Source organism: Lonchura striata, chromosome 3, assembly GCF_046129695.1.
Source record: "Lonchura striata isolate bLonStr1 chromosome 3, bLonStr1.mat, whole genome shotgun sequence".
Classification (NCBI taxonomy): domain Eukaryota; kingdom Metazoa; phylum Chordata; class Aves; order Passeriformes; family Estrildidae; genus Lonchura; species Lonchura striata.
The window spans coordinates 101,606,233-101,620,360 of record NC_134605.1 but is presented as its reverse complement, the minus strand read 5'-3'; the positions used below and the strand labels follow the sequence as shown (position 1 = coordinate 101,620,360).

The 14,128-nt window shown below is 36.4% G+C and overlaps 1 protein-coding gene across 1 annotated transcript in view; it reads left to right on the top strand.

Annotated features, from left to right (window-relative positions):
* NBAS (NBAS subunit of NRZ tethering complex) overlaps window positions 1–14,128 on the top strand; it is a 155,402-nt gene that overhangs the window by 6,789 nt on the left and 134,485 nt on the right. The window contains exons 4-12 of the mRNA XM_021525380.3: window positions 258–335; window positions 1,249–1,296; window positions 2,375–2,418; window positions 2,804–2,937; window positions 3,642–3,775; window positions 3,900–3,998; window positions 8,265–8,403; window positions 9,860–9,925; window positions 13,390–13,518. Of these exons, the coding sequence (XP_021381055.2) occupies window positions 258–335; window positions 1,249–1,296; window positions 2,375–2,418; window positions 2,804–2,937; window positions 3,642–3,775; window positions 3,900–3,998; window positions 8,265–8,403; window positions 9,860–9,925; window positions 13,390–13,518 (871 nt within the window). The remainder of the gene's footprint in view (window positions 1–257; window positions 336–1,248; window positions 1,297–2,374; window positions 2,419–2,803; window positions 2,938–3,641; window positions 3,776–3,899; window positions 3,999–8,264; window positions 8,404–9,859; window positions 9,926–13,389; window positions 13,519–14,128) is intronic.

Sequence of the window (14,128 nt, the reverse complement as noted above, 5' to 3'; positions counted from 1 at the left end):
ACCAGAACTGGCTGGTGACCAGAGTGTAAAGAGTGATTAGTCAAGTGATCAGTTCTGCTAATATGCAGTTTTGTTCTGTTAGTAAAAACAAGGCTGTTGTTATCCTTTGTCGTTGGCAGGGTGCAGTGTTGATTCATGTTCAGTTACAAATCCTCTCAGGTAATTGTTGGTTGCCTTGAAGCTGAGTTGTCTGGTGTGTGTATCTGCATTGGTTTGCTGTGTGTTCTAATTGAGCCTGATGGTTTTTGGTATTTCAGCCCTGCAAAGTTTTCTCTGCCCGCTGGACTGGTTCGTCTGGTTAGTAAGCAGATCAACTGGCACCTCATACTTGCAAGGTAACCAGCTCCCATGCTTTGCCATTTTCTGACAGGAGTGAATGTATAAATGCTCCCTCTGCTCCCCCACCATCCCCAGCTCAGCCACGCTGAGTTGATACTGTGCTAAAAATGTGCTATTCTTTCTGGTCAAGAGAAATATTGCAGGCTCTCACAGGTGGCCTCAGTGTGCTACCTAGGGGCTTCTACCTGCCTCCCTTCAGTTAGTGCACCTCTCACTCAGGGCTGAATGTCTAGCTTTTGGGGCAAAGTGGCTTGCAGTGCAGTCATTTTCAAATTCAAGTCCTGAATTTGGTTGACTAAAGACTTATAACTTGGCGGGATATATAATTTTAAAATAAGCAATTTATATTTGTGAAAAGTGAATGCATACCCTCAAGACTTGCCTGCTATTGCCTACATAGAGAAGTGAAAGTTCCAAGGCTATAACTAGCTGTTCTGCAGGAATTTTAGCAACATCAGTGAGATCACTGGCTTTTAAAAGTAAGTACAGAAAAATAGTTCAGTGACATGATTACGTGAAGGTAGTAGGGAAGGTTTTAGTTTATATTGTATGCAAAGAGACATCACTTACTGAATTATGATAGTTTTTTATACCAGACAAAGCAGTACATAGACAAAGCAGTATATAGTCAGCAATCTCGGACTCTGACCTCCCATGCAGTGGGATTTTACAGCTTGTGCTGTTTTCTTAGTGCTGCTGGAAAGGAGTGGCAGACAGATTTCTCTGAAGTGGAAGGATTATCAGCATGGATATTTTATTTTTAATAAAAATTGATATTTCCCATTTTAATAAGAAAAAAAGAAATTAGGCAATTTATATCTAACCATAGAAAAAAGCACTTAGAACTCTGATGCACGTTCTGTAAGGCGTGGACTTTAAGTGAACTTTTGCATTTGTTTTTTCTTTCAGCAATGGTAAATTGTTGGCAGTTGTTCAAGACCAATGTGTAGAAATCAGGTAACTTAGCATTATCTGTTACTTCAGCTGTGAAGTTCTGAGAAAGTGTTTCTGGTCATTTGCTTGCAATACTTTTATAGATTCCTTTTTTGTTTTGCAATGTTATTGTATTGTGAAATTTATCCATGGAATGATCATAAAAGGAGGAGCCTTCTGTTTCTTTTTGGTTCTCAGACATCCCCCCTGAAAAAAAAAAACAAATCCAACATAAAGTGTCCTTGACCCCCCCAATTATAACAGTTGGATTGATATAAGTATCTATCTGTATTTCTCTCTCTGTTTTCAAGATGTGAAAGAAAAACAATCAAGATGCTCAAAAACACTCAGCTCAAATCATAGTCTTTCTAACCTTTGCCTTTCTGCCCCCTTTTGAAATTCTCCCCTAATAAATGGGCCAAGGATCTAGTGTTCTTCTCTGTGGAGTAGCTGTCATGTGTAATACTTCACCTTGTTTTACAAGTGGTGTGGATTGCTGTAAAGACTGATGCTTTCCCTTTTCTTGTGCTCTCTTAACAACAAGCTCTCCTTTGCCAGTTCAAGAGCACATTTAGCTGTAGAACAGATCTTGATTGAGTGTGTTTACTTGCTTCACAAAAATCCATTTGCTAGAAGGTCAGACCTTCCATTTATATGTAAAAGAAGCAAGTGTATGAAAATTGTTCAATCAAAAGTGGTGTGAGCACCATAAACGTCAGCTTAAAGACTATAAAATAAATCTTGTGTTTCAACTGTATTAATGTAACTATATTCTTGCATTGTTTCTAAAATTGTAACCTAGGGAATACTGACTAGGTTTTTTTTTCTAAAGGTGTATGAAACACTGAAATGATTCTGTCCTATTTTGTACAGAATTACAAATAAATTAGGGATGTTGGTCTTTATGCAGTTGCAGGGGCTCTAAAATACTATTGTTACTGTAGCTGCCTAAGGGTGAAAGTTACTATCTGCTTTTTTGAACGAGTAGTTAGAGCCATGCAGGCCTTTGAATTGTGCATTTGAAATATTTTTCGAGTGTTCTGTTACAGAAAATGGAATAGTGAGTTTTTTGTATATAAATTCATATGAGTTTTTTCTGCAGGTCTGCAAAAGATGACTTTGTATCCATAGTTGGAAAATGTCAAGGTATGGTAATTTCTTCATTATTACTTAGTGTCATCATTGTTATTCATACGTTGATAAATGGTGGTGTTAGTTTGCTTTCATGGTAGTGATATAATTTCTTACAATCATTGGAAAGAGTCTCTTAATAGTTTTGCTTCTTGACTAGCTCTGTTACCTTCTCTTTGCAACTTCTTTCTATGATGAATATATGAAACCTGAATCTGAAATGATAATTAGAATTAATGGCTCTGGGAGACATACGTGATTTTTCTTTTTTTACCCTCTGAGATAAGCTTGTAATCCTGGTGGGCCCCCTGCATTTTTTTCATGCAATTGACTTTTTGTTCTGCTGGAGGGATTATATTTATTCTTTGCTTTTATTAATAATTTTATTCATTTTTCATAGTGCCAAAGGATCCTAATCCTCAGTGGAGGAGAGTGGCATGGAGTCATGATTGTACATTACTTGCTTATGCTGAAAGCATTGGAACAGTCAGAGTGTTTGACCTGATGGGTAGTGAGCTTTTGGTCATTTCACCGGTATGTGCTCTCTTGGGTTAAAATACAAATATAGTAGAACTTTTTTTAAGGATTATGGATTATTTCCACTCTTTGACCTTTTTTAAATCATGGCTGAGTTTGCTATAAATGTTTACACTATGAGTACCATGCAGAAATGGACCATAAAAAGTCCCACTATAATACATCCATCCTACTATCAGCAAGAGTCACGTGTAGCCCTTAAAACAGCACAAAAGGATATATTTTATATCTGTCCTGAATTGTGGTAGATCTGTAGGTGCATCAGTGAAAGTATGGAATCACCACAGTTTGTAATAATAGATAATAAATCTGCATTTTGTATGCAGAGTCAAATTGTAAATCAAGAAATATTTCTGCCAGAGTACTTTGCTTGGTACAATATTAGATAATTGCTGTTGACAGGCCCCACACAATATATTTTCTATTCTGTATGTTCAGTGGTATATTGAACTGGTTTGTGAAGGTGGCTCAATTGTGTTACCTCAGTATATTGTCTTTGCAAACTTTATAATAGTATGATTACTTTAAAATCAAGGTAAAAGAAAATGTATTTAGTTTGCAATTGAAACTTTATTTTTTTAATACAATATAGTTAATTTAACTTTCTAATTTAATTTAACTTTCTAATCCTTTCAGTACCAAATACAATTTTTTAAAAATCCCCTTTCTCTCCCAATGTCTGCCCTCATTTCTGGGTAAAGACAGCAAGTTTTCCAGGTGATCTGAGTTACGCTATTGCTGGATTGATCTTTCTAGAATACAAAGCAAGTGCCCAGTGGTCAGCTGAACTCCTTGTTGTTAATTATCGTGGAGAACTGAGAAGTTACCTTGTAAGGTATGCATAAATTTTGACTTGCTTTGAGATGGCATAGTGAATGTCAAAAGAATTCTTTCTACTCTTTAAAGTAATAAATAAATCTGAACTGATGCATGTATTTTTTTTTTCCTGGCTTACTTAGTGTTGGAACAAATCAAAGCTTTCAAGAAAGTCATAGTTTCAGCTTTAGCAGCCACTACCCCCATGGGATAACAACTGTCATTTATCATCCTGGTCACAGGTAAACGTTCTGTTTGCTACCTGACATTGGTATGTAAATGATTAAGAGAAAGTAGCAAAATAAGCATTGAAGTGTGTTGAATAGGGAGGGGGAGAAAAATCTATTCTAAAATTGCTAATTAGGGCATCAGTAATAACAAGTCATGTCTCTTTCTACTATGAAAGAGGGACCTTAGTTCATCTCACTTGACTTTCATTATTCCATTAGTAAAGTTATGTCCTTTTCTGTTTGAGTACCTTGTGCAAGCAACATGCACTTTTTAGAATGTCAGGAATAGCTTCAAAAGAGGTTTCTGAATGTGATGAAAGATGGGTAAAGGTTGAACTATAAATTAGGTGGTGGTTTTTTTCTTTTTTTGTTTATTTTTTTGTGTGTTTTTTGTTGTTGTGGTTTTTGTTTTGTTTTTCTATTGCTGGACTTATTGGCAAGCCCATTTTCCCTGGTGTTCTCAGTGGAACTGCCAGGCTCTGGTATTTGGAGTTATCTTGTGATGTGTTTTCTCTATTAGTAATCTGTTAAGTACAGAAACTGGACTTGAAATGTGGACTGACTGCCTGCATGCTCTTGAACCCAATGTAACTGGAATAGGTCCTGGTTAGCCTATTATCTTTACCTTATGCTAAAAATGGGGCTATTATTTTAATATCAATTTCTTATGTACCAAGATAAACTGAGCAACTCTATTTCTATTTGTCTTCAGTTGTGGGAACTAAACTTTTTTAATATATTTTTCTTGTATTGAATCTTCTAGGATTGAATTTTTTAGTGCAATGTGATATCACTGTACTCTTTTAAATGGAAATTAGGCTTGGCTATAAAATGCCAGAAACCCACTGTTGAAAAAACTTCTTCCCATTCTTCAGTATTAAGTGAGCTGTCATACCTATCTTAGGAAAACAAATTATTATTAATGAGATGTAATGTTCTTCTAGGTTATTATTTTGAGAGATTAATTTTGTAGATGGCTTTTTCTTTCCACCTAATTAATATTTAGTGATTTCACATAATTAACACTCAGTATACTAAATTTACAGTTTTGAGGTAATAGCTGTGGGTTATGGAGCTTTGGTAACCCTACAGGACCAGACAGCAGAACAAGCCCATTGTTTCCTTTCATCAGATCAGGGTTAATGGTTATAGAATTTCCTGCTATGTGCAGCCTGTTAAGTGGCTTGACACTTGAAAGAATGCATAATTGGGTGGAAAACAAAAGAACCAGTGTTTTGCCCCTGATGGATGCAAGTCTTTTCTATTTTGAATTTAGTCTGTGGTAGAACGCTTGTAAATTTGACATTGGAGAATTCTAAATTTGTGAGTAAAGTCTCTTGCTGAAATTTTCTTGTTATCCCAAAAACCCTGGAAGGGCTTGAATACAAGTACTTCAAAGTTGTGCATTAAAGAAAATTGTTGATACGCCTCAAAGTTTTAATTTTCAATAATATGTTTGATCACTTAAGACAAATTCAACTTTGTCATTTTGTGCTTTCTTGCATTTCATTTAATCTCAGGTGATGAAATTATACTGATCTCTCTTCATTTCTTGTAAGGTTTAGCTTACTGCCTTACTGTGTTACTGTGTATTTGCCTATGACCCATTACAATGCAATAAAATAGCAGTTAAGAACTTAATTTACTTAAGTTTTTCAACTAGATGTATAATAATTGCAAGGAGAATAGGTCAGTAGGGAATTTTTCTGGACTGTAGGAAAACTTGAAGCTGTAACTTTGGGGAAAAAATCAATCCAATAATGACTTTTACTGTTTTTGAAAAGTATTGTATACCTTAATTTAGATACCTGGTGTTCTCATGTGATCCTTCTTTCATCTAGGGTGGAATTTATGATGCATTTTAGTTGACAAAATTTAAGTGTCTGCTTCGGTGCTTCAGTTTACAAAGTGTTCTTTGTAAACTCTAATCCAAGGTTCAACAGCTGCTTGTTTTGGTATCTTATTCTGGAACTAAATGTGTAATTTCTGGGTTATCTGCAATTGCTTCAGAAAATGTTTGATATTAAAGTATATAGTTTGCACTGAAGGGCTTGTGATGAAGGAGGTAGAGGGTTTCAGATTTATTTAAAATACTTGTACCAAAATTGCTAAATAAAGAAGGGCATAGCAAGTTTTTCTTGGATACCTCAACTGAGCTTGTTCTTGAGACTGGTGTAACACCAGTCTCATCTTCAGCCCAACTTTGTATAAACCTGGGGAGTGGAGTACAGTTGAGGTACTGCAAGAGCAGCCAGTTTTTGAGACTGGAGGAACCCTTGGAGATCATCTAATCCATTTCCCTTCACCCCAGGCTCAGTTAGAGGAGGTTACTTGGAGCCATGTCCCTGCAAGTCCAAAACCTGCACATCTGTGTCCTCCCTTAGGAGCATGGTCTGTGTCGAGGCCTCTAGGGTGCTAGGGAGCTGCTCCAGAAGGTGCTGGAGACTGAGCCTGGCAGCACATCACTGTGATTTTTTAGAACATACACAAAGACAGGTTCTGGCTATCTTTTTCTGCAAAATGCTGCACTCTAGGCCTGGCATTTACATAGGGCTTTTCCCAGGTTTTGTTGAAAGGGTTCCTGACCCCCTGCAAATCAGGTGTCCATCTGGAACAAAAGCTGAAAGCAGCCTTTGATTAGGACCAGCTGGCAAACCTTGCTAAAAGTTTCTAAAGCATGCTAGCTAGCTCTTCCTGTCAATGACAGGCATTGTGAACTTCCTCAGAGGCTTCCCAGGAATTCTTTGATGGTCTCAAGAGTCCTCAGATGGTCCTAGAAGTATCTAGATGTTCAAGGATCTAGAAATTAAGCCTGGAAACTGCTGCATGTTGGCTGTGCTATGTGTAGAACACACATGCAAGAAAAAAAATTAGTCTTCCCTCATGTTCATGTCTCCTGTTGCAGATTTTGGTGAAAATAACTTTTGTTTTACAGCAGTAGGCTATTCTGAACACCACGAAATAACAAAATCTCTTAGGAACTTTAAGGATCACTCTTAAGAGAGGAGTTACCAGTTTCTACTGCTACATGAAAGGTAGTTGTAGGCAGGTGGGGGTAAACCTCCTCTCCCAAAGAGCCAGGAAGAGATAGAGCAAGATGAGGCTTAAGCTGTTCCAGGGGAGTTTTAGATTGGACATCAGGAGGAATTTCTTCATGTTAAGGGTGATTAGACATTGGAATGACTGCCCAGGGAATTGGTGGAGTCACCATGCCTTGAGCTGGTCTAGTTGACATGGTAGGGTTTAGTCATAGATTAGACTTGATGACCTCAGAGGATTTTTCCAGCCAATTGATGTGATTCTGTCATTCATCCATGGTATAAAACCATCCTGCTGTACGTTTGTTACTGGCAGGAGACCTGAAAATACTAAATAAGCTTTACTGATGTCTTAAAAAGGATTAAAAAATGTGTGAGGACTTTTTTCTCCTTTATTCTTACTTTGGCTTTTGTAGGTGTAGTTTTAGCATCCCTGGTTGCCAGAGTTGCGCTTGCGAGCAGCAGCTGCTTCTGGGGGTAGAGTGCTTTGGGAATGGTGAGGCCTTGGGAAGGCGATAATGCAGCATTCCCAGGAGGAGTTTCAGGCTCCTCAGTTGTGCCTTTTTTTGTAGATACTTTCTTTACCTTTTGATACTTCCAAACAAACTTAGACGCCTATTCTCAAAGTTTTCACCAAAATAGTTATCAGTTAAATACAGAAGGAAGGTGAAAGGGCTTCAAGGGCAAATTAGTGGTGATCAGCATTAATTATAAGACTTACATAAAAATTTTTAAAATGCCAGCTAAGATGGGCAATGAAAGTATTACATGCGCATGTATAATTGATACAGTGGCTTTAGAAAACAGAATTGACAAACCTTAATGTGTTCAGCTTTTGTACCACATCTGAATAAATGGGAATCTGATGCTTAAACTGAATGATCAGAACTTGTTACACGCTTAAGCAGTAATTGTTTATCATTTTTTACGGTAAGAGGGAAACTCAGACTTGTGGCCAGACTTATTTTGTTCTGATGTTGGGAATTATGACTTACCTGGAAAGCTAGAGATGAGAATAAATAGGTATACATGCTACGAATAACAAATGTTACTTGAATGATGTTGAAGTTTTTTTAGATTTCCGGGTATCTAGTCACAAAGTTTATCAGGGCTGTTGTATAAATAAATGTCTTTGTATATTTAGCCTTTTGTTACTCTAAGCAAACTGCTATAGACTTAAGAAAATTAAAAAATACATGGCAATATATGAAATCATAATGCATCTTTACATATTTTACAGACTTCTCCTTGTAGGAGGCTGTGAAACAGATGAAGATGGGGTATCTAAAGCTGCTGGTTGTGGAATATCTGCTTGGAGAATTCTGTCAGGCTCTCCCCATTACAAGCAGGTCACTAGTTATGAAGATGATGTTAGAACAGTAAGTTTGTCTCCTTATTTTACTGGATGAATATTGTCACTGGAAGCTCAATAAGTATCTCTTTATGAAAGATGAATTTAATGTGATGTTTTGCTATATTCTAAGCTATGATACATATGTCTAAACAGTTATCTTTTTCCCCGCAGCATCTGTCTGTTTTTGCTTTTTCTGTAGTATGATTTGAACTTTAAGTTCTTAATTATCACTTGCAGTTTTACAACCAAAATCAAGAAGAAAGGAGTCTGTAAATTTCCAAGCTACAATATTTTTTTGCTCTTAGTTGGACATTGGGATATGTTACTTGTCTTTGTTGGAAAAAAGTTACAATTTGTTCTTCTATTACTTCAGAACAAAAGGCAGCACACCTGAAATAAATATTTCAGTTTAATTCTGGCTCTTGATTTCTTTTGCTTCTAATATAAGTAAATGTTTGATTTGGTAAAAGCTTGGTTATGCTGAAATAAATGTACAATATTCCAGGATAAATTCCAGTGTTTACCCTTATATAGGTATTGCTTAGTATTTCAAGCGAGTTGTTAATTTAATTGCAAATGAGGAGTGCTTTTCTGTGACATTGTATAATTCTGTTGACTTCAGTAGGTATATAACAACTGGATTTTATTATGCTTGCATTATTTTAAAAGTAGGCAGTCTTAAGGAAGTTTAAAAATAGTAATATCGCAGAATATGCTGAGTTGGAAGAGACCCACAAAGATCATTGAGTCCAGCTCCTGTCTGCACAGGACACTCTGAGTCACACTGTGTGCCCAGGAGTGTTGTCCAAACCCTTCTTGAGCTCTGTCAGGCTGGTGCTGTGACCACTTCCCTGGGGAGCCTGTTCCAATGTCCAGCCACCCTCTGGGTGAATAAACTTTTCCTGATATCCAGCCTAAGCCTCCCCTAACACTTCAGGCCATTCCCTCTTGTCCTGTCACTATTACTACACACAGAGATCAGTGTCTGTCCTCCCTTTTCCCCTCACAAGGAAGTTGTAACTGCAATGAGATCTCTCCTCAGTCTCCTCTCCTCCAGGCTGAACAGGCCAAGTGACCTCAGTCACTCCTCACATGGCTTCCCCTCAGGGCCCTTCACCATCCTCATGGCCTTCTTTGGGCACTCTGATGGCTGAATCTCATCCACTGTAGCCCTGCTGACTCGTTCAACTTGCTGTTGGCCAAGACCCCCAGGTCCCTTTCTGCAGTGCTGCTCTCCAGCCTCTCATTCCCCAGTTTGTGCATGCAGCCAGGGTTGCCCCAGAATACAGTCTGGCACGTGGCTTTGTTAAACTTCCTATGGTTGGTGATTGCCCATCTCTCTAATTTGTCAAGGTCTTTCTGCAGAACCTCTAAAGAATCTTGTAGAATTGTTTTAGTATTTTAAATATTACTTAATTATCAGTGCGTGGAACAGTGCATGAGATTGTTTTTCATTGTATAATTTGTTTCTGTTCTTACAGGCACAGAGAAGGGGATTATTAAGGATTATGAATTTAAGATTTTACAGCAGGCGAGGAACAGAACAGGTATTAAGATCTAGGTTTACCTTAGAAATGTATTTTACTAACATAATTGTCCATTAATGACTACCTGAGAGACTGACTGAAAGTGGGTTTTAATTTATGCAGCTTAGGAACTAACATTCCATTAAATTAAGCAAAAAGCTTTTGCATTAAATGGAGTAGCTTGCCACTTATTTGGCTTTCTTAAAAATCCCATTAGTTCATTTGCTGAAGCTTGAATCACTGGGTTTCAGGAATAGGTCTAGAGATGTAGAGTTCAATATTAAATGTTAACCCTTATTCAAAAAAGAAAGTATAAGGAGCCACCTAATTATTTGTTAATGAATGTGATAATCAGACCTTGTTGGATGTGTTATATATTCTACAAGAAGAGATTGTGATGATGCTTCTCAAGTATATGCCCAAGAGATAAAGAACAAAACTCTGCCTTCTGTGCTACACCTATCACACTAGAAAACAACAAAAAAGCCTCAGCCCACAATTCTCATACCATGTGGGGAAGAAAAAAAGAGTGGATACAAACTAATAATTTATGATTTAAATAGGTCAGACACAAGGACTTTATTTTTATAGTCTGAGATACTATGGAAACATTTTGCTAAGTAGCTTCAGAAGTATATTATGCGTCAGACTTCTACTCCCAGGATATATGAACCTCATGAAACTGCTGATTGGAACCAACTTATTCTTAACAAACTGTGGGTGTGGACCTTGTGTTCTCTGCTATGAATGAGTGTTAAACCTTGAATGTTGTGCTGAGGTGTAGGTGTGCGATTTCTGTATTTCTAGGGTGTTGCACATGGTGCTCGTGGCTTTCTTCTACATGCCTTAGGAATGTCCCCTGCAGTACTGCACTTCTTTTGTCTACTCATCATGTGTAGCCTCAGTTTGATTCCTTTGTCTATCCACCTTTCCCTTCTTGTAAAAAACAAGGAAACAACAGTAAAGAATCTGTCTACCATCTTCACTCTCTGTCCTCCTGAGAGGAAAAATGGCTCATCTGAATTGGAAATAACCTTAATAGATTTTTGTGAAGTTTTATGTGGCTAGTTAAAAGAAAAAGTTACCTGCTTAATTGGAAAGGGAAAACAAATCTTTCTGAGTCTTTCTCAAGGGTGAAGAGTGAGAGAGATTTTATTTCCTTCACTGAAAATGCTAAAGACAAATCTGACTTAAAGCTGTTTTAGCTGAAAAGCTTGTATTGCATGTAGCTGTACTAAACTTCAATTTCATTGCACTTGCCAGTACTAAATTAATGAAGAAATATGGAAACTTACTTATCCTTGAATGTTTTGATCCAATTTCAGCAATTAGGGCTTAAATATATAAGGTACAGTTTTTATTCCTAGTGTGGAATGAACATCATGCTTAAAATATGAGATACAGCAGCTACTGTTAGAACTGACTACACTGGGATTTGATTCTTAGTGTTGTTAAATGACACTTAAAAAATGTGAAGTGCCAGCCTGCTGCGTTTCTCAACATCATCTTTTGCTGTTCCCTTAAGCTGACAAGCTGTTTATGGGGACAGCATTGCCTGCTTTGGCAAAAGACTGATTAATTTCTATAGATAACAGGGCTTGGGTGATAAATTTGAGTGTGTTAATGGCCACCCAATATTTAATACTCACAGCCAGAGAATTGTTACTGGCTGCTGAGTAAACATTTACCTCCTTTGAAGATCTGTGATGTATGCCACTGATCAGTTATTTGAATGGGTTGTATATTTTACCTCTATGTTTCTACGTCCTTTAACAGTCTTTTGGTCTTTGTCTGTTGTTCGTGCAAATGGATTTGTAAAGAGAGAAGTGATATTAGAAGGTGTGAACAGTTCCTAGGCAAATTACAGTTCAAAGTGCCCTACTGCAGCTGCCTAAGATTATAGTCAGAGAATATTAATTGTTTCTAATATACATAATTCTTAATGTTTTTTTTAAAAAGAAGAAAAAACCCCTTGATGCTCTTTTCAATTAAAGACACGTATTAGGCATGGATTTAAGGAGCGCTCTCAACAGTTGCAAACCACTGTACAACAGTAAATAGATTCCTTGATTGTCATTGCTTCTATGGCATACCTACAACTAAAAAGGGTAAGAAATAAAATAAAAAAAAAAAATTAAAAACCTCCCAAGTCCAAACAAACACACTGTCCTTCAAAGAATATTATTTTTATGTTCAAATAATACCTACAAGTAATATTCTGTAGAAATGCCATTAAAACATCTTAATTGGTGGATGTCAACTAACCTTTCTGTGCTTCATTTATGCTGGGGTATTTACTAAAAGGGGAAATGCTGGCCTAAAAATTGGTTAACTGCAAACTTGGAAATTTTTAATTATGAATCTTTATTAAAAGTTTTTTTAAAATGAACTAACAAAATGGAATTTCATTAACAATATACTTTTTTGGGAATCTATATGCTGCTGTATTTCAGGGATGATAAGACACTTTAAGAAATTAATAGTCTTTCTGAAAATGTACAATTTCGTTGGGAGAGGGGTGAATAAATGTAAAATGTATTTTCAGAAATTGTCATTCATTGACAGTGTCACTAAATTTTACTTTAAAATTTAAATGTGTATTTCTTGTGGAAATAGTGTACAGAACCACTTGTAGATGTGCAGGATTTCACGAATCCTTAGGAAGGTATTTTGTTAGAAGTATATTTTCTCTAGTAAGGTATCCAGAGCTGACAGAAATCTTAATCAGGGAGAATTTTTGTAGCCTTAATGAAGTTAATGTACAAATGTTGAATTATTTTATCTGAATGGACTTAATCTGATATTCATATGTTACTACTTGGTCTGTTATCACTCAAGAGGTTCTTGGATTCTGATTCAGTATCCTGAAATGGACAACAGATCTCTTATGTCTCCAAGATCTCTTAATGTCTGTATTTTCTGTATTTTTTTGTTTTTGTTTTCCTTTAATTTAAGAATTTGATTTGTAGTAATACTCACCTATAAGTTTCCTCCCAAGGAGGAAGGGCTGTACTAAGCTGTGGTTTGGTAATTGTCTGCCTTGGATGGACTAGAGAGCCGGGATAGCAGAAATCTGAGGCTGCTGAATGTTTTTGCTATACAGAGAGCAACCTGCAGTTTTTCCTCCAAGTAGCTCTGCATTGCTGTCAGGGTGTTCTCTTAGGAATGCTGCACTTCCAGGTTTTATTTGCCATATAACAAGGTGATAGAGAAGTTTACATTCCTAAAGATTTGTTCATACTAAGATAGTACTGTTCCTTTATGCAGGTTGTTTTTATTCTTCCATGTCACAGCTATTCTTTTAGAATAGGTGTTTTTTTGTTTATTTTTAATTTAAGGCATGTTAACTTTTCAGAGTGCAAGATTGCACAATTTTTTGTTTCCCTAAAATAGAAAAAAATATATATTTTAGGATTTTTTTTAGCTGTTCCTTGCTGTATATCTTTACTATGTTTGTTTATTTGCTTGGATATCATGTTCGGCAGGATGGAGTTTTCAAGATGAATCTTTCTCCTGATGGAGCTCTTTTGGCAGCTATTCATTTCTCAGGAAAACTGACAATCTGGTCTATTCCATCTCTCAGACAACAAGGAGAATGGGACCAAACTGCTCAGGTAAGAAGAAGAATGTACATGTTTAGAGACTTGACTTAGATATCTTACTCCCCTGGAATTGTATTTTTGTAGGAGATGAGAGGAGTTTGGGTAATGATGCATTATCTACATATTAGCTTCCCAGTCAGCTCCATATTTTTCAAGAGCCCTATACTTATATTTATTATAATCTTTCTATGTTATATTCGTAAACTGTAAACTTGAAAAATTAAGAGAAGGAACCAATTATGTTGCAATTAATTTTTTCATGAAGCATTTTGGTGCCTAATAGGTAACACTTTTAGAATTAGACTACAAGGCCATTAGACTGAAATGCAGTTATAGAAGTAGAGGCTAAATTTGTTTCAGTGGTTGAAACCAAATTCTGAATGTCTTAGTATATTCTATTCCTCCCTCAAAATTTACCATACCTGTTTCCATATGATGCTGTAGAATATTTTCTTAACCAATTTGCTGTTAAGTCCAATGCTTTCTGCAGGAATTATTTGCAAAACTAAGTAGTGGAATTTACATTAGGAATTTCTTAGACACTAGCAAACTTCTGTGTGACTTGTGTCAATTTAAGCACTAGGAATTTAAAGCTAAGTAGTTTTCAAAGAAAAAAAAAACC